We start from the raw sequence: 19,325 nt of genomic DNA on the forward strand, positions 1-19,325 counted from the left end.
TGGGAAGGTTTGTAAGTATACATGCTTTTCAAGTATGTCCTCCTTCATACACAAAGTTCTGCACTCAAACACATCTGGGTGTGTGCCAAGAATGACTACACTCTTCCACGGCAGCCGTCTGCGCAGCTCCAACAGGGCAACTGTGGGAACCAGGTGACATTTTTAAGACTTCACTTTAGTTTTGCGATGATGTTGTCAGCTGACAGGAGTTAAAGCCACTTGGTCTTCTGCTGCTGTAACCGGTCTGCCTCAAGGTGTTTACATATTCTTCTTAACAAAACTGTGGTGCTTTATTTTCTCTCTGCCGTTGTCCTCCCTCACACCAAACATGTGTCTTTACTCGGGTGAGATCTAGATGCATAAAAACTTTCTGATAGGTTGTATAAGAGAATTTTTGAAGGAGTTGGTAAAAAAATCTATAAATCAGCCAGTGTTATACAAGTATTGTGGGAGGATGCATAATTACTGTAAAAGAGCACCACCAACTCTTATGCAACTCATAAAATTACATAAATCTAATATGCATCTACAGTATGTTATGTTCAACATCATCACGTATTCTAAAAATCTTTTCATATTCCATTTCTGGCTTTTGATTAAGAGGAAACTACAAAAATTCTGCAAAAGTAAAATGACAAAGAAGAGAATAGAAGCAAAATCCAAGCAAAAACAAAAACGAAAAGAAAGAAAATGCAAAAAAAATACAAATGTGGAGTTTTATTAAAAATACATTGCGCACAATCCTACTCATGTATGAATGGGTTTATGAATTGCACTTCAAATAGTTTGCACTTAAAGTGCAAGTAAGTGCAAAACACGTACTTGCACATTCTTAGTACATTTTCAGCTGTGGCAATACTATTTTATGACTTGATATATTAATACATGTTAAAGATTTTGAGATGAAAACTTAAACAGTACAGAAAATCGGGATTTGAATCTCATCAATAAAAAAAAAAAGTGTGACCAGGCAGTAACAACTAACAAACACCTCATGCAGACGTAAGAGTTTTGACATCGTGCTCTGGTCCTGGTCAAGAGACAGATCATCCCGATCATCCAAACAGACTGAGAAAACACTTAATGGCTTTCTGTTTTGGCTGGTGCCCTCAGCAGGTGTCGGGAATAATCCTGATGGATGGAAAACGGAAAACATCTGAGATGATTATTGGTGCCAGAAGCGCCGAAGGAACGCAAGGCCCCGCGTTTGGAATGCACAACCCGTAATCCACAAAGATGAATCACTGCGTTGTAATCGCAGTTGTTGCGATTACACAATAGGCTTTATTTCACTGCAAAGAATGTAGCGGAAACAGGAAGAAGTCTCTGTGTTTGTGTGTGTGTGTGTTCTGAGACATGACGGGATTATAAAGTATCCATCAGTGTTGCAAGACTAAATTGGACAAAGAGACTTTGAGAGCATGAAAAAGTAAAACAAGAGAACAAGGGAGGAGAAGACTGGTGATAAGATGAGAGATGGGCGGAGAGATGGGAAGAAGGGAGGAAACGGGGAAGAGGTGATTGAGAGAACTGATGAGAAAGGAGGGGAAGAGACACGAAAGAGGAGCGTTGATAATGGGAGTGAAGAAGGGAAGATAGATGAGCAAGTCAAGAGTAGAGAGAGGAGATGAGATGAGAGGAGAGGCGAGGAGAGGCGAGGAGAGGAGAGGAGAGGAGAGGAGAATCTGGGCTTGGAAGTAGAGAAACTGATGGGGAGGTCATTTGGGGAAAACCGAAAAAAGAAAGAATGAAAGCATGAAAAAAAGAGACAAGAAGAGGAGAATGTTGCCTTTGATACAGGGGTGCTGAGGGGTAATTTCTGTGTGTGTGTGTGTGTGTGTGTGTGTGTGTGTGTGTGTGTGTGGAGTTGGAGGGGGTCTGGGGTACAATAGGGGCCTGACAGGACGACAATGGAGACTCTGTTAGTATGCAGGTAGTGTTGGGGCCACCCTGCAATCTCCCTACATGGCCCCAGGGCAAGACCTTACACACACACACACACACACACACACACACACACACACACACACACACACACACATGCACATACACAAGCGGGAGAACTTCTAAACAAGATAAACTTAAGTGTGGAAGTGTGCAAGTTCATGTCCCATGTACATGTACACACGCACACAAACTCCCACAAGAAGAAGAACTTGCATGTGTGTTTGTACCCATTCACATAAGAAGAAAACCAAGAAATTTGCTACATTGTGGCCATGATTGGTATACATCCACTAAACAAAAAAGAATCGCACACACAACCGCAGCAACAGCGGCAGCTTCAGGGTCAGGAAAATTATCCAGAGGGTTTCTGGGTTTTCATCATCAGACAGCGAATAGCTTCTCTAACGGATGTTGTGGGAGAAATTAATTATCCTTCCTTTGTGCAGCTCTCAACAATAGAAACCAAGCAATTCAACATGGCTTCGGGGCAAAGGGACAGAGAGTTTTCCAGTGTACAGATGTTTACGGCTAAACTGTAAACCAAAATGCAACTCAAAGTGCTAAAAGCCAGCCCTCAAATCCACTTGAATTTTAAAAGCAACAGGGCTTTTTGTCTGGGCCATGATCAGCTTGTTATGTGGTTGTGTTGCAACACAGACAAAAATAATAGCATATATTTCTATTTTCCAGGCACAGGCAGCAACGTTAGACTTTTTAAGCAATTTATATCAGATCAGGAAGAGCACTGAAGTCATGCCGACTGGCCACTACCTCTGCCGCCTCACCATCCCCCTTATTTGTTCTTTGGTATCGTTGACTTCACTAAAATGTTATGTTCATATATGTATTGAGGGTGGTTAGTTCCCAAGCACAGTCCTCGTTTCTGCTTAGGCTTTGCGAGCCTTTTCTGCCAAACTATTTGCTATAAATGGTCATTTTGTTGACAGTGTCTCTGACTGAAACGTTTTTTTTTTTTCTTGCTTATTTCAGTTGCGAGTCAGTCACGGCTGAGGCTTTGACGTACGGGTTGTGGTGCATTTCAACTGCAAATGTCTGTTTGTACAGGAGGAGATGATAAATTCTCCCAGCTTGTCTCCCAGAAGTCTTCATGGGTTAATGAGTGGGAACCCTAGCGAGGGGGTCGTTTTCTTGTCAATGCAGAAGAAACTTCTGGACGTTGGCAAACAATGTGTGAGCCTCCACGTGTTGCGCATCCCCAGCGAAGCCCCCTTGTTGCTGACGCCACGCGTACACCCTCCCCAGGGCCAACAGTTGAGATAAAAGTGGCCGGAACTGAAGTGTGGAGGGAATGTGGCATTTCGAGACTGTGAGAAAAACAGGGGAAGGGCTTTGAGAGTGACGAGCACAGAGGTAGTAGGGAGTTTTACATTTGACACCTGATACCGATCTGACAAGAGCTGCATTTACAAAATCCAGCACACTTCTAAATACACAGTATGGTGATCAAAGGCCCACAACATACTAGAGATCTTGATGAAATTATGTGAGGCGATGCTGATGAAAAAGTAAAAGTGGTTGTCTTTTTCAAAGATGTATGGTGAACATAAATTAATACAAAAACAGTTTTTCTATTTAACTGGCTGGAAATAAAAGGAAGATGTTGGCATTGCTATCCCTGCCTGTTGTGAAACTTCGATGTAATCTAGTTACAGTATCTAAAAGGAGTCTTACTGGTGTTGGGCACTCTTCCTGACTAAAACCTCCAAAGAATGTCTAAATCATAAACCTGACAAACCCGTGACAGCTACTTATTTTAAAAGGTTAAGTCAAACTGATTTTATTGTTTTTGGGAGCAGACACTAAGTGATAAACACTGATGGCATGTGGAGACAAGGCAGAAGATAATAAGTAGTAAGATGTAACTACACGCCAGATGATTTATGGGAATTTGGGAATGAGGGTTTGTAGTTTGTGTTGGCCAAACACACGTGAATATCTCTTTCTTTATGGTCTGTGCAGGCATTTGTTGAAGTTGCTTCGGTAAGGGGATTTTATGTGAATGAAAAAGTTCCAGAGTAACTCAAGCCCATAGAAGAAAAGTTTGTTGCAGTCATGACCGTTACACCTTGAACATCACCATGGACCGGACTTCTTCGTGCCGTTTGGTGCTTGAAGAGGGTTTGAGTGTAAAATCCATTTTTGATTCCGTCAACAATCGCATTAACAGAACAAGTGCGATTTTGTGGTGATTTTCTGCCTGTACTGAGTAGGACCTGAACACCCCATCCATGCATTGTTAAGGCCCCGCTCTGTCCATGGATCAACAATAATTTTATTTAATTCCGGCTGTAGACCATCCATCGTCATTCATACTTTTATTTTCAACAACTACTACCACTGCTCGCTGACGTACCATGTTATCAATGTCAAAAACTGTAACACATCCTAATCTCCTGTCCAGGTACGCCAGAGTCCCTGGAGGAGAAGGAGCGCCAGCTTTCCACCATGATCGGTCAGCTGATCAATCTGAGGGAGCAGCTCCTTGCTGCCCATGACGAGCAGAAAAAGATGGCCGCCTCACAGCTGGAGAAGCAGAGACAACAGATGGAGCTGGCCAGGCAGCAGCAGGAGCAGGTAGGGAGGGCTGGAGGATGTGTGTGTGTGTATGTGAATGTGTTGGGGTGGCGTTGGTGTATGTTGTATAATCTGAAGTAGATGTTCAAAGACACAAAAAAAAACAGGAGCCTTATAGTCAGACAAGCCTTATAGCAGCTGTATGTGGTTTGAGTGAATGGATTTTTTTTTTTTTTCATTGATATGTGGTATGATAGTAATAAAAGTAGCTGTATAGAGTACATTAAGTGGCAGGTGAGTGTGTGAGTGACAGATGTCAGTTTCTTATAAGTTGAAGAGATCAAGATGCCTTAATAGCTCATAAATTCCTTTCCTTTAGTCCTTTCAGTCTTGGTGACGTTTTACTCACTGACCTGACGGCTGAGATTAGGGGATACGATGACATCACTAAAAGTGAGTCCAACAGGGCAAAAAAACACGTTCAATCGGACGATCAGACACATTTATTTATAGACAGATAGAGACAAAGGCAGATATTCAAGTTTCCAGCCCCTTCTGTCTTTTTTAATGGCCATTAGGTTCTGCAGAAATTCTTTGTCTTTGATCGATGCTCTCTTCTTAGACTGTTTTTTTTACAAGTTTCAGAGACCGAAGGAGACGAAACTATACCCTACCTAGCAAGAAAGAAAAGAAAATATTCGATAAATCGCTGATAAATAAACATAATTTTGTGTTGGAAATTTTCTTTTTTCCTTTTTGGTACACCGGTAATCATCCTGTGTCCCTTAGATTTGTCACATGGGCCTTTGTATTTAGATAATATGGTTAAACTGCGTGTTTAGCCTGGGAGGTTGCCTGACCTCTCATATCGCTTCCCTTGTTAGACTTTGTTCTAGTGATGTTGCCGCCTTCCTGGTGAAGTTGGTCGATGAAACGTCATCATAAACGAAAGTAACGATGGGCAAAATTTCCACAATACAACCCGAGTTGTGAAGGAGAAACAAAATTTTATTTAAAATACGTGTACGCCTGTGCGTGGGTTCAAAAGCCGTGGCAAAAGTTACTGCAGCTGATGCGTGTCTTCAGGTGTCAGACAGAGATAAGAAATAATGGCATGTGACAGAGGAGGAGAATGAGAGAGAGCCCAAGCAGAGAGGCGTTTAGGCGAGCTGCTCTTTGTTTTCACTCTCTGCCAACACGTTACTGTAGGTCGGCCTACGACAGGCTCTGTTCGGACAAGTCCACATCTCCCATCACAACACATTCCACCTTTCACAGCTTCACAAAAGAACCGGGAAGATGGAGAGAGTGAAAAGAAAGACAGATTCCAATATCAGCCAGTCATTTGGCTGTTGAGACTTGATAGGATAATGCCCTACAGACAAACCCTGAGAAATCTGCCTTTAATGAAATATGACATGTGTGCAAATGGGGCGCCGCCTCCCATTCAGCAGCCTGTAATTACATTTCAGAATAAATATACTAAACGACTCCTCAAGAAAAAAGAGAGGCAGCTGCTTTACTTTTCTGGCTCCGAGTGGGCAGGACCAAGTAGTTGAACGTGCTGCCCCTTTAAGGGTTTTACCTTCACATGACTGGCCGTTCCCAGCTGCCCGTCACTGGATGAGACTCAACCCTTTAAAATTCGAGTTCAGATGTTTGTTTGTTTTTTTTTATAAGAAAATCTCACATCAAAACAACAGAGGAAGAAATACCCTTGATGAGTGTTGATGGTCGTGTGTGTGTGTGTGTGTGTGTGTGTGGGGGGGGGCAGGCATACTGGATATCGTTGGTTGGCCTAGTAAACATGTCAATCTCACAGATTCACTGTCAGTTAAGAGATTTGTTCAGGAACTTTCCGAACTGCTGATAGCATGAATTAGCTGCACCATCCATCACACTTGGCTGAGGCCCTTTGAGATAATAACCTGAAGGTCAAACACTCAGTGCCGCTGTACCTCTTTTCCGATTTACTGTACCGCATTCAAGGCATTTTTGACCTCATTGGCAGTTTTCGACGCTGTATTTCAGGCTCTGGTTGCCACACTTTCCCTGCTGCCTTTGGAGGTCAGATATATCCTGATTATGATCTTGAACGTAGCATGACGGCTAACTTTTTTCTCCACCTCCCTGTTTCTTCGTTTGTTTTTTTTGTTTTGTTTTCATTGGTCTTGAGCATTTTCACCTTCATTGATGAGCGTTTTCACATTCTGCTCTAGTTTTTCATGCGCCCTCATTCAATGCCAAAACTCAGTGTTTCTGTTTTTACCAGTGTTTACTAAAGATTACCCAGTTTTTGAAGCAAATTGGTTGGAATCCAGACGTTGTTTCTTTTTGAGCATTAACATGCTGCTCACCACAGATCAGCAGGGTTTATCAACACAATGAAAAAGCATTAACTGGTCAGCACAGTCTCTGGGCTCCAAAGTATATATTTGAATTTGATTTTAATGCTGCAACAACCTTCTTGGTCACTTGTGGAGCATACCTGATAAACATTTACTGTCAAAACATCATAGCTCTGGTAAAAAAAAGGATTAAATGGGGCCATTAGTTCAGTGTGCGTGCGTCCTTTCTCTTATTGATACTGTAAAGCAAATTCTTTTAAAAAAAATAGTAAGGGAAAAATAAACAGCAATTTTCCAGAATAAGAAAACATTTTGAGCCCACCTCATTCTGTCCCATAAGAATTATGGAAAACATTATATACGAATAATGCATCTTGTTGTCTTATTAACTGTCATTTTCTCTCCATCCCATTGTGTGTGTGCAGATCGCCAGACAGCAGCAGCAGCTCCTGCAGCAGCAGCAAAAGATAAACATTCTCCAACAACAGATCCAGGTTAGTAGGCAGACACAACTTCCTATATACCCACTCTTTCACACGCACACACACACACACACACGCACACACACGTGCACACACACACACACACACACACACACACACACACACACACACACACACACACATTCACAAATACACACAGACTTTTTTCGTACATTCCTCACATTTTTGAACTGACTACTCCCGCCCTCTGCAGACTCCCCCCATTTCTTCCCCCGATTTTTTGTCCCCCCGTCTGGATGATCTAAGCGTCTGTTTTCCTCCGGTTCCATTATTATTGAGTCACGTGAGATTGGAAAACGACAATAACATGAGAGGTCCTGACCTTTTCTTTTGTGATGTGCCTGCTACTGAAAGGCACGACAGTTACACCACAGCAGTCTTGCATTCATGCGAAGGTATGCAGATACACAAGCACTCGCAGACACAGAAACATACAACGGTGACCCAGTAATTGCCCTGGTTATGGCTGAACCATTTACTTTTGCATTGATCACTCAGTAATCGATATTACAGCCTCCTCTGGGCTTCCTCCTACTCTGTCTTCTGCCAGTTGTCTATTTATCAACATGTGTTTCCTCTCTTCACCCCTGCATGCACTCCTCTCTCTGTCTGTTTCAATCAAATGCTTTATTTTGCCTTTACGTACAGTTTTTCCTCTGAGCTCTGCAGTGTCTTGTTTCTCTCTTACTCCATTACAAGGTAATGAAAAAACAGTATGTTCTGGACTAGAAAAAGGATAACCTAGGCAATATATCTTTTCCCAAATAGACATTCACATGCGGATAAAAAAAAGGGATCCATGGCTGTTTTGTTTATCTGCGATTCTCTTTTTGAAATTTCTTTTTTTTCCTTCCCTCATTCCTACATCTGTTTCACTGAGCCACCTGATGCACTGAGATTCATGATCCGTGCCCTGTATATACATACATACTCACCAAGAAATTACCACCAGCTGTGAAACAAATGCTGGTAAATTTGCGCACTGTGGCTGATGGCTATGCGGGAAGTTAGCCAGCTTGTGTTTCATTGGTTTATTTTTATTTTTTTTAAGTGGTTGGAGTGCTGCTGAAATAAATCAATTTGTGAGACAATCTGAATCCACTTGCCACTGTGACTAGGTTCAGTCTCATCCTACACCCTGTGTATCCCCCGGTCGATCCCAAGCTTTGGATCTCCCCTTACTCCGGAGGTGTGATGCAGTTAACGAGGGCTTGCCCCCCCCTCTTCTTCTTGTTTTTTTTCTTTTTTTTTATTATGGGGCCCCACCTTTGGATTTTAATAAAGCTCGGATTTGACTTCATTAGGCCTCTGAGCCCCAGGGGAGAGCAAGACCATAAAAACCAGCCCCTACTTGGATCCTCTTCCACGCTGTGAGGCACGGATACTGTGTCATATTTGGTTTTGAGGATGAAGGGATATGTAGAAAATAGCTCTTCAGAGCAGCGTGTTATCAGAAGCATCTGCTGTAAATTCAGGTGAAACCTATTCCACTGTTTCTCTTGTTTCACACTTATTTTCTATGTTGGACTTAATTCAAATTTGCCAGAACGACATAAATCTGCTATTTAGTTAAGGTACAGAAATGATTGCACAAAAGAGACCAAAACAAAGAATTTGCTTTAATTGAAAAACACTCTTAATATTATATACATCCCAGCTGGGTGTGTGCAAACTTCTTGTTATTTAAGTTATTTTTGAAACAATAGCATTTCCTGGCGAACAAACCCAGCTTAGTAAGGAGCATATGGTCTATCTACTGTACAGAGGTTTAGAATTATTATGGCTAAGCTCCAGGGCTTAGTCACTGGGGTACGGGCTGTTTACGCTGTGTCGGATGTGTGTTGGCCTTAAACACACAGTCAGCGCTGCACTGGTCTGTTTCCACTTATCAAATCCAGACCTGAGCCTCCTCTCAGGCCAATACTCTGAGGAGCTGACCAAATGCTACCGTTTTAGCTGAAAAGAATAGGCCTCAGTGTGGTAAAACCACTTTTTAGAAGTGCTGGTTATTGTTCAGATCTTAATTTGAAGCACTAAATGTTGTCCAGATGGAAAAAATAAGAAACCAAGAAAAAGTTTTTGCTTGAGAAGTGGAGTAGTTGCAACTCCATGATGTGCAGCACACGTGCTGTCTGTTGCATCATCAAGGCAAATAAAGTTAACCATTCATCAGTGATTAAATAGCACATATTTTATGACTTATTAACATAAATTTTGAAAATTTTCTGGATCAACATCAGCACTGTATCGGATTTATGAATGGAGATGATAAAACCTGGAAATCCAGTGGGATGCTGTTTTTAGCCCATTTTTCCATTTCTGCCTCTAGACGCTCCTTCTTTCCTCTTTGTCCGTGGATGGTGTCAGTGTGTTTGTCAGCGAGTGCAGTGCAGTGTTGTTGGGGGGAGCGGAGTTCAAAGTGACCCAGGTTTCCTGTCATGTGGTTTTAAATGGTGTGGAGAACCAGCGGGGGATGTCCATGGGTTAAAGAAACGCTTCCGAAGGCCCCATTCTCATAGATATGGTTACACACACACACACACACACACACACACACACACACACACACACACACACACACACACACACACACACACAGATACAGGCACACATGCAGACACAAAACCATGTGAAGAAACAACAGATGTTCATACATAAAATCTGTATACATGCATGCAAGCTGACACATAAACCATATTATAGGCATTTGATATTAACTAAAAGTTACTAAAAAAAAAACGCACATATGGACAGTTCAGATATATTCCACTGACACACACACACACACACACAAAAAAACAAAACAAAACACTCACGCACACGTGAACTCCCACACATACTCACACACGCAGTGGTGGTGGGTCCTTTGTGTGCCGTAGGCAGAGCGGCCCAGCCCTGCCTGGTGGCTGACAGGCATGTGTCTTTGTTAAGTCAGTTCCTATAATGGCTCTCATATGTGGCCCATTTCCTTCAGGCCCACAAAGGCACAGGCTCTAACCGCACCGCCCGGGCCCTAGCTAACGGGCTAATTAATGACTGCAAAGCCGCACTCCTCCTCCTCCTCCCTCTCTCTGTTCTTCATTTATAACTCCTCTGTATCCTCCTTTGCCTGCCCTCCTCTTTTCTCTTTGAGTCCTTGTCCCCCTGAGTGTTGTTTTCTTATTGTTTTTATTTTTTCCGTTTAATCCTGTTGTATTTTTTTCCTCTGTGGATGATGTAGTCAACAGCCTGTTCCATGATTACAGTATACTGCCTCCCTCTGAGACACCATTAGCTGACTGTTTTTTGTTGTTTACGTTGTGACTAATTTTAAGTAAATATAGGTTTTGACCAGCGTTCTTAATTTAAGTTTTTGACACAGAGCTAGCATTGTGTAACAGTTAAACGAGTTTCAAATGTAGGAAATTCTGACGTTTTTTAATGAGTCATGATAGATTCATAATCCCAGAAGTCTTGCAGATAAACTACTTTAACGCCCTCTCCTCTGTAAATTCCTTGTTTCATCACAGTCGGAAGCAAAGACTCGAGGTTTTTTTTTTTCTCGTCAGTAAAGCGCTGACGTTAGGTGAGGTTTGGACAAACAGGCGCAAACACAACAATCCACACACAGGCACACGCACAGATACACACCTACACACATGCATAAGAACTAATGGAGCGCGCAAATGGCCACTAGATAGACAGACAGCTCCCACGTCAGCAAATACACCTTCAGACACAATGACTCGGAAAGCCACTGAAAGCCCATAACGTCGATTGGACTCATCAAACTATGGAGAATGGCTACCTCTTGACTTTACAATGGCAGTCACTCCTGTGTGTTAGCCTATAGAAAAAAGAAGAGAAATTTGCTTGAATTAAAATCACCTCTAGTGTCTTCGCTGTGCTCACATGGCCATTGTAATCATTTAAAGGTATATTGTGTTCTTTAAGCTGCATTAAGCAAATTCTGGCCACTAGGGGGCAGAGAGACACTAAAACAAGCTAAAAGACCTCAGCCCTGGTATAGCATTAGCTTATCCAGTTGCTATGGCCAATATATTAGCAAACAGACGCTTCATAGGTATATATTTTCACGTGTTTTATGCTGATGTTTTGTTCCACCAGCTCCTGGGGAAACAAATATATTTTCAGCTAGCTAGATACTTTCTTCTGTAGCTACTGTAGGTTGCGTGTTTGCCTTGTTTGGGCTTGTTCGCTGCAAACAGCTGCTTGTAGTTTTATATGAGATCAGTGAGATTCAGCTACACGGGTTACATACAGGCTGGAGAACTAAAACAATGAGCCACAAGTGGTTAGAAAGTGGTTAAAAACCACCTACGACTGAACTTGTTTGCGGCACTATAGTCCAGTTCCCATCATATTGAATTATTTGATTAAGTTCTGATACTAAATATCATCATATCTTTTAATGGCTCATTAGTTTATAATACATATTCTGGTCTTTTACATAAGTAAGCCATGAAACCTGGCTGATGTAAGGTTCAGGTGGCAATAGCAGTTGATTAAAGGGTTCTTGCAATGATGAGGAGAACTAATCGGAATATCCAAACTTTGGAAAAACCAGTGAGATTTTGTTGGCATCATCACTGTGACGTTTCTGTGCAGAGATCCCCTGTAAGTTTAGAAAGTGTATCTGACACCATAATGTTTTTGGCCTTGCAATTATTGTAATTGGGATGTCATTTATGTATTTATGCTGTATTCTTTCTCTATTTTTTCATTTTAGGCTGTAATCAAACAACAAGTCACTAGAATAACAAATGTCCTGGGCTGATTTGTTTTTCAGTGGCCACAGAGACGAAACAGAAGTTACCTGTATGAACTTGCAGATTGTTGCCTCAAGTGAAGCGATGGACAAAATCAAGGGATACACTCATTCACGACCACATGTGTGCATACCTGCCAACTGCACAACTAGACATTTCTTTCTTTTTCTCCTCTCCTTCTCAAACACAGCAACATACAGACACACCACATACGTACTCATTGCCCTCTAACCCCGCTGCCCGTACACAAGACGACCATTAATCCTGAGTGTGTGTCTGCGCGTGTACACATGTTCCTTGTCCCTAGGTGTGTATGCGATCTGTCTGGTGGGCAGTTAGAGGAAGGGGGCCTTGTGTTTTCTTAGGGTCTGAGCAGAGCGGGGCCCCAGCAGCAGCACCTTCCCCAGTCCATTCATCCAGACCCCCCCCCCCCCAGCGGTAAAAGGAGATCTTTGTGTGTTTGCGCTAGTGAAGCAGCCCCAGTCAGTCCCAGTGTTCCCAGAGGAATACAATGAATGGGAGCATTTTGTCCCACTCTATAACCCCCACCCCACACCCCTTCTCTCTTCTTCTTCTTTCTTTTAGCCATTCGGACACAGACTCGTTTTTCTTCTCTCTTCATTCTCTTTTCGGCATGTCACAAGACGTCAGGACATTTGTCTGTGTGTCTATATGGGAATGCCCCAAAAGTGCTGTAAACTTCCATTGTGTGTCTGTGTGTGTGTGATGAGGGCATCCCGAACTATCTGGCTTTTAAGGAGCATGACCTAAACAATGTTGTTTGAAGAGCTGGTCAGGTGATGAGCATGTGTGACTGCACGCTCACCGAACAAAGCAAACTGTGGATGATACGTATGTTTTATGCGTCGTTGTGGGCAGAGACATGAGCACACGTCACAACCCTAATTTTAAACTTGACCCTAAAACCAAGTCATAAGCCTCAAACAGCCCTTTAATGAAGTGGAGACAAACCAAAATTTCTAAAAACGTCCAAAACCAGACCCTTAAGGACCAAAACTCTGATTGGTCCTCATAAAGACAGAAGTACAAGACAAGACCATGGGTACACTTACACATGTTTTTTTTTTTTTTTTTTTTTGAGGGATTTCAGTTTATTGCATTAGTTTTTTTTTTTTTTTTTTTTTTTTTTTAGCCACAATCTAAAACTACAGTCCAATAATTTGATTTCACAAAATATCAGCCTCCCCCTCCTCCCAAAAAAGAAAGAAACATCAAATTTGTTCTCACAAGGACAGAACATAAAAACAGTTGTATTCATACTGGGTAAGTTTGTGGTTACATGATTTATATCCAGTAAGTGTCGAACACACAGAATGTCTTGCATCGTTTGATTTACTGTAGCCCTTGAAATATAGGAACGTGGAGGTAGCGGCAGTAGATGGAAATCTGCACTTAATAAAAAGCCTAAACATCTACATCTGGCTTTTTGAAATATTTAACAATGATCTTGATGTTTCTCTTACCTAAACCAGGCAGCTTTAGATAACCGTACTGTAATTTCCAAGAGAGAATATTGTATGAATGGAAGAAATATAGAAAGATGTTGAAACCGGACATTTAAAGAAGTTGTCACTGAGTGTGATTGTGGAGTTTCCTAGAGATCGTCTGATATTGAGGTTCTGTTTTCTGACTGGGTTGCACACTAGGATTGCAATTGTGTTTTCGGATCTGTCACTTATGTTTTATCAAACATCTATCGAATGTCAAAAAATAATGAAAAAAAGCCCATCGCAAGTTCCCAGACCGCAAAGGCAAATCTTTAAGTTGCTTGTTTTGTCCGACCAACAGTCCAAAACCCAAAGATACTCAATTTACAGTGATTTAAATCCTCACATTTGAGAAGCTGGAATCAGCAAATGCTTTTTGCTTGCTAAATGCTTTACACGATTAATTATTGTAATTAATTTTCTGTTGATCTTCTTGTTGATCAACCAATTATTTCAGCCCCTCGGCAAACACGCACAAGTCAAGGTCCCGTTCATCTTTCTCTCCCTATTTAGTCATGCTCTTTGAACCTCCCTATCACAAACCCTTTCACCCTGCCTCACGCAAACCATGAACATCCCAGACGACGGTCATCTTCCTCAACTAATTCAGCAACGCAGTACAAATGCAGAGAAATACTGTAACCGCACAGCACGCTGAATGCATAAATTTGGGCACTAATGATGAACTGTCCCAGGAGGACAGTGGGAGGGGGAGCATGTGGTTAATGAATTGGTAGTAAAGGAGATGAATGGAGGTAGACGGCATTGAACGGAGGAAGGAAATGGAGAGAGAAGGAGGGAGGTGTCAACCAGCGTTCATCTCAGACGAGGAGAAATAAGGAGTGGATAAAGAAAGAAAGAGGACTGAAGAACTGAACAATCCAGAGGTTTAGAGAAGCTTTTTCTGAAGCGGTAACATTTGGTCGGCTCCTCAGAATGGATAAAACACAGAGCAGGAAGTGAGAGATTAATCTTAACTAGTCTGAAACATAAACAAAATGCAAAGCTAAAGTGCAAGAGACACAACAGGAAAAAGGGAGACCGGGGAGGAGGAAGCGATAGACGGTTGTAGTTCCAACAGTTACATAACTTTACTAAACATACTAACGTTATCTATTACATTTTTCTATATAATTAATTTGAAAAGTGAGAGTTTTGTCAGCTGACAGTGTGTCCTCTCTTTAACCCAAAACACCAAAGCACCACCTCATTTGCATTTAATTTTTAAAAACTTTAACACCTTTTGAACATCTGAAACAACTGCCCAAATTTCAGACGGGAACTTAACGAACGAGAAGAGAGAAAACAGCAAGCAGAGAGCAGAAGAGAGACAGAATGAGAGAGAGACAAACAATTTTTACAACACGGGAAAAGCTACAGAAAAGGAGAGAAGAGGGCGAGATGAAGAGAGAGATGGAAGGGAAGAGAGTGAGGCAGTCTGCCGGTTAAGACAGCCAGCCTTAATAGATTCCCGCAGGCTCATCTTTGATATGCTCTCTTCGGTTCAAGCCCAAAGCGCCTTAACTCATTGGAACCCACAGTTTTTAAGAGTCTTTCAAGCCGACATGAAAGGCAGCTGTTAGCCCCTCTGTTGTTTTTAAAGGCAGTTTGCTTCACATTTTTACACTTGTCTCTCAAGAATGTCCATCTTTATTTGTTGTTTGGTCTCTGCTCTTTAACTTCATCTCTTCAACCCTGCTGATTATTTAATTCTTTGAGTCATTCAATGGTTTAGTTCATGCGTGTGTGTAAATTTTTGTACTTTATTATGTTTCTGTCTTCATTCTTTCTTGTCTGGTTCCTTCTCTATTTTCTTGCCATCTTCATTATAATTTTTTTCTCTTTGCCTCCTTCATTCATTTTTCCTTTTCTCTTTACTCCCCTTGAATTTTCTTATCTTTCCCTCTTTATGTCTATTCACTTTTCATTCATTTTTCCTTTTCAATTATTCTTTCTTTCCTCTTTGCTTCTTTCCTTCTTTTCTCTTTTTGACTTTCCTTAAGTCTTTTGCTTTCTTTTCCTCCTCCATCTTTTCTCTATTTCTTTTATCTCATTATCTGACAGTCCTTCTTTTCCACCTTTCCATCCTTCAATTTTTTCCATAGGCATTTTCCATTTTTCACCCTGTTTTTTTTTAACTGGTTTTGTCTTTTTTGTCTCTGCTTTGCTGTTGCTAGTGTTTTTGTGATGTTCATGTGTGTGTGTGTGTGTGTGTGTGTGTGTGTGTGTGTGTGTGTGTGTGTGTGTGTGTGTGTGTGTGTGTGTGTGTGTGTGTGTTTGTTGTGCACCTTTGCCGCATTTGTGTAGATAGGAGCAGTTGTGTGTGCGTCGAAGGCTTTTTCCTTTACCCTTCCCCATTTTTGTGACACGTCTTACATAAAGACTGCAAACATGTCTCTTTCTCTCTCTCCATGATTCTGTCTGTCTCTCTCTCAGGTCCAGGGTCACATGCCTCCTCTGATGATCCCAGTGTTTCCTCACGACCAGCGGTCCTTGGCTGCTGCCGCTGCTGCACAGCAAGGCTTCCTCTTCCCACCGGGCATGTCCTACAAGCCAGGTACACACACACGCATGCAGTCACACACACACAAACACATATGCACAGCGAACAATTGCCCAAGACAGACTACACACCGGTGAGTGTTAAGGAAATGTATGTTTTCTTGATAAACATTCACCCCCCTCAAACAAAATCCCTTTGACTCTCTTGTCAACTAGAAAAGAAACAGCAGGTTCTCTCTCTCTCTCTCTCTCTGTCTCCCTCTTAGACAGACACACATGCACACAAACACTGGGATCCCAGTCTATGTTAATGAGGTGTGTCAGGTGAGGAATGTTCTGGAAATGAGCGGAGAGATTTACAAGCCCTGCTTTTTCACGTCTACAATACATCGGATACAGCTAGGACTGGAATGTCTCTTTTATGGCATGCTGAAAACATGTCAGTTGCACAACACATCTGCAACATGGAATTTCACACTTTCTCACACACACCCACCCACACACACACACATTCACACGCACACACACACACGCGCAAACACACACACGCACATGCAGACACTCTCAAGCATGTTGTCCTGGTACTCACTGACCCAACAATGGACACCTGATTGTGATGCAGACAGACAAATCACATGCATTCCCAAAAACACACACAAAACACAAAGGAAGGTGGGAATGTTGCACGTTTCAGCAGACCACAAGGCTGAAACGTTCACCCTTGAAGACACACCAACGCACAGAAACAGACACTTCAAGTACAGTCTTGGTACTGCAGGATCCTCTGTACCACCTGCTCTCCTGCTCTCTCCTCGTCCTTCACACATTCCTTTCTTCCATGCATTCCTCCAGGTGCCTGCCTGACGTCGCACAGCACTGACCCCGCCATACTTCATACAAAATAATCCATGTTTATTCCTACTGCGTGAGCATACGTTCCCACGAGGGTGCAAGGGAAGGCAGAAATGAAGGAAAGGATTAAAAAGCCATTATTGTTCACTTTGGCCTGTTTTCAACAAAGGCTTGGACATGGAAAGCCTTTTAGGGACAAACAGTAGGGGTTATACACGGTACTCATATATGAGTTTATGAGTGCATCCCAACGAGGGAGCTCTGGATTTGAACTTTATCATTATTAACCTTCGAATAAAATACTTGTGACCCTTCGTGTCTCATTTGACATGAATAAAAACATGAGGGGAACAAGGAAGGAGACAAAGAGCGAGATAGAGCGACAGACAGACAGAGGCTGGCTGACGGTAAAAAAAACAGGTTAGTTCTTGTGCAGTAATCTGCCCCCAGCTCGCTCAACAATATGTGTTGTTTTCGTTGTTCAGCAGGTGAGAATTACCCCATGCAGTTCATTCCATCTACAATGGCAGCTGCAGCGGCATCTGGACTCAGCCCGTTACAACTACAGGTAAGACAAAAAACACCTGGTCTCCTGAAATGTCATCAGAATCAGCACTGCATCTTAAGAAAACCAAAACTCTTTGAATGTATAGATGCCACTAGAGGATTCATATATATATGGCGTGAACTGACCCTTTAAATGAAATTGCACAAAAAGAGTGAGTAATGTCTTCCTACCACAAAAGGATCACGTTTCAAACAAGACCAGAAAAAGACAGTTTGACAATGAAGTGGTGAAAAGTAAGGGTGTGGATTTTTTCGGCATGTGTCTATTTTGTGTGTGAGATATGCTGCAGTTTCACCTGGATTCACTTCACAGCTCATGAAAGCTTTGTACTCAGTAAATTAGTGACTTTTTAATCTTTTTGGCAAAACCAGCTTCACATTTAGTCATGAATACAACCACAAATTGCTTTTGTTGTCAAAGACATAACTCTTAGTGGAGCCGAAATAGTTTTCCTTAAACCAAAACAAAAGGAAATGTTTTGTCAACCTTACGCTTTTGTTCTCATTTTGTTGTAAAAAAAAAGAAAAGAAAAGTGATAATATAATTTAGGAGTTGGAGACTGTCAGAGTTAAGGCCAGCAAAGCAAACTAAAGAAGTGCCTCTTCAATATATCTTCTGATAACTTGAGAGCGTTTCACAACCAAATAAACATCTGCTGCAGAGACGAAGTTTCGGAACAGCAGCGGGAACAAAGACAAAGCTATAAGAGCGACAGTTTGTACACATGTACAAAGTACATATGACTCTAATCCTGAGGGTGTAACCAGCAGGCCAGGACCCGAGACAGTTGTACAGAAGTGGGATGATAAATAGGAAAGACAGTCAAGATAAGGAACATTGGCAAACTGAATTCATTCTAACCCCACCCTGAGTTCAAGTGGGGGAAAAATAGCAATAGTTTCATAAAATAAAAGACTTCTTAATCCTCCCTATCCTTTGCTGACTCAAACAGCACAATAGTGATTTAATGTATACGTGCTGCATGAAACCTTTTCTATTTTGCCTGTGGGATCTAGAGGCCGAGGCTACCATGAAGCATGACTGGTGGCTTTTACCTGGGAAGCACCTCAGGCAACAGTTGCAATAAAAAAAAAGGAAAAAGTGGTAGCCATTATGGCCGCACAGTTCAATTAGCCAGCGTCAATGACAGAGGGTCCGACTTCAACAACGGAAAATCAAAGAAAGGAAGGCCAAACTGTGTGATTGGCACATGCTCAGCTACAATAATACAGCTAAAGGAAAAATTAAACTAACTAGATAAAACGGGTAAAATGGCACAGAGTTAACTTTTTCCAATGAAACAGCATGACGCATTGGTTAAAGATGAAACTCTATAGGCTGACGTTAACATGCTAGTCTGCTTATCTGCTGCTTGTCAGCTGTGTTGAACAAAAGCTGTTATGATGAATCACAGAGGAATTCCGCCCCACCAGCACAACACCTGGCCCGGGCAATTCATCAAATATTTTATTGCTGCTTGACACCTGTGGTTGGAGGATAGAATTTATCCATAATGGTTATCATAGAACATATTTGCAAAGAAAAAAAAAAAAAAAAAGTGAAACAAAATAGAAGAAAAGAAAAATGAAATCTTTACTCTTTACAAGGCGGTTTGGAATTTCACAACACGACTCCATCACCCCTCCTGCTGTACCTACTATCAGAGGAAAGAACAAAAGCCCTCAAAAGCTTTTTCACTGGCAAACAATATTGCTCTATCATGCCAGTCATTACCGTAGCAATGGCTTTTGGATGTTGGAAGAATCCTTATCTCAGTTTATTCAATTTGTATT

At 41.8% G+C, this 19,325-nt stretch overlaps 1 protein-coding gene across 4 annotated transcripts in view; it reads left to right on the top strand.

Annotated features, from left to right (window-relative positions):
- Positions 1-19,325, top strand: part of LOC120793850 (transcription factor SOX-6-like) — a 109,371-nt gene that overhangs the window by 66,484 nt on the left and 23,562 nt on the right. For all 4 annotated transcript variants that reach the window (XM_040134290.1, XM_040134293.1, XM_040134291.1 and 1 more), the window contains 4 exons: positions 4,370-4,542; positions 7,256-7,324; positions 16,047-16,167; positions 17,450-17,532. In XM_040134290.1, coding sequence (XP_039990224.1) covers positions 4,370-4,542; positions 7,256-7,324; positions 16,047-16,167; positions 17,450-17,532 — 446 coding nt within the window. The remainder of the gene's footprint in view (positions 1-4,369; positions 4,543-7,255; positions 7,325-16,046; positions 16,168-17,449; positions 17,533-19,325) is intronic.

This window comes from Xiphias gladius, chromosome 8 (assembly GCF_016859285.1).
Source record: "Xiphias gladius isolate SHS-SW01 ecotype Sanya breed wild chromosome 8, ASM1685928v1, whole genome shotgun sequence".
In the NCBI taxonomy this organism is placed as follows: domain Eukaryota; kingdom Metazoa; phylum Chordata; class Actinopteri; order Istiophoriformes; family Xiphiidae; genus Xiphias; species Xiphias gladius.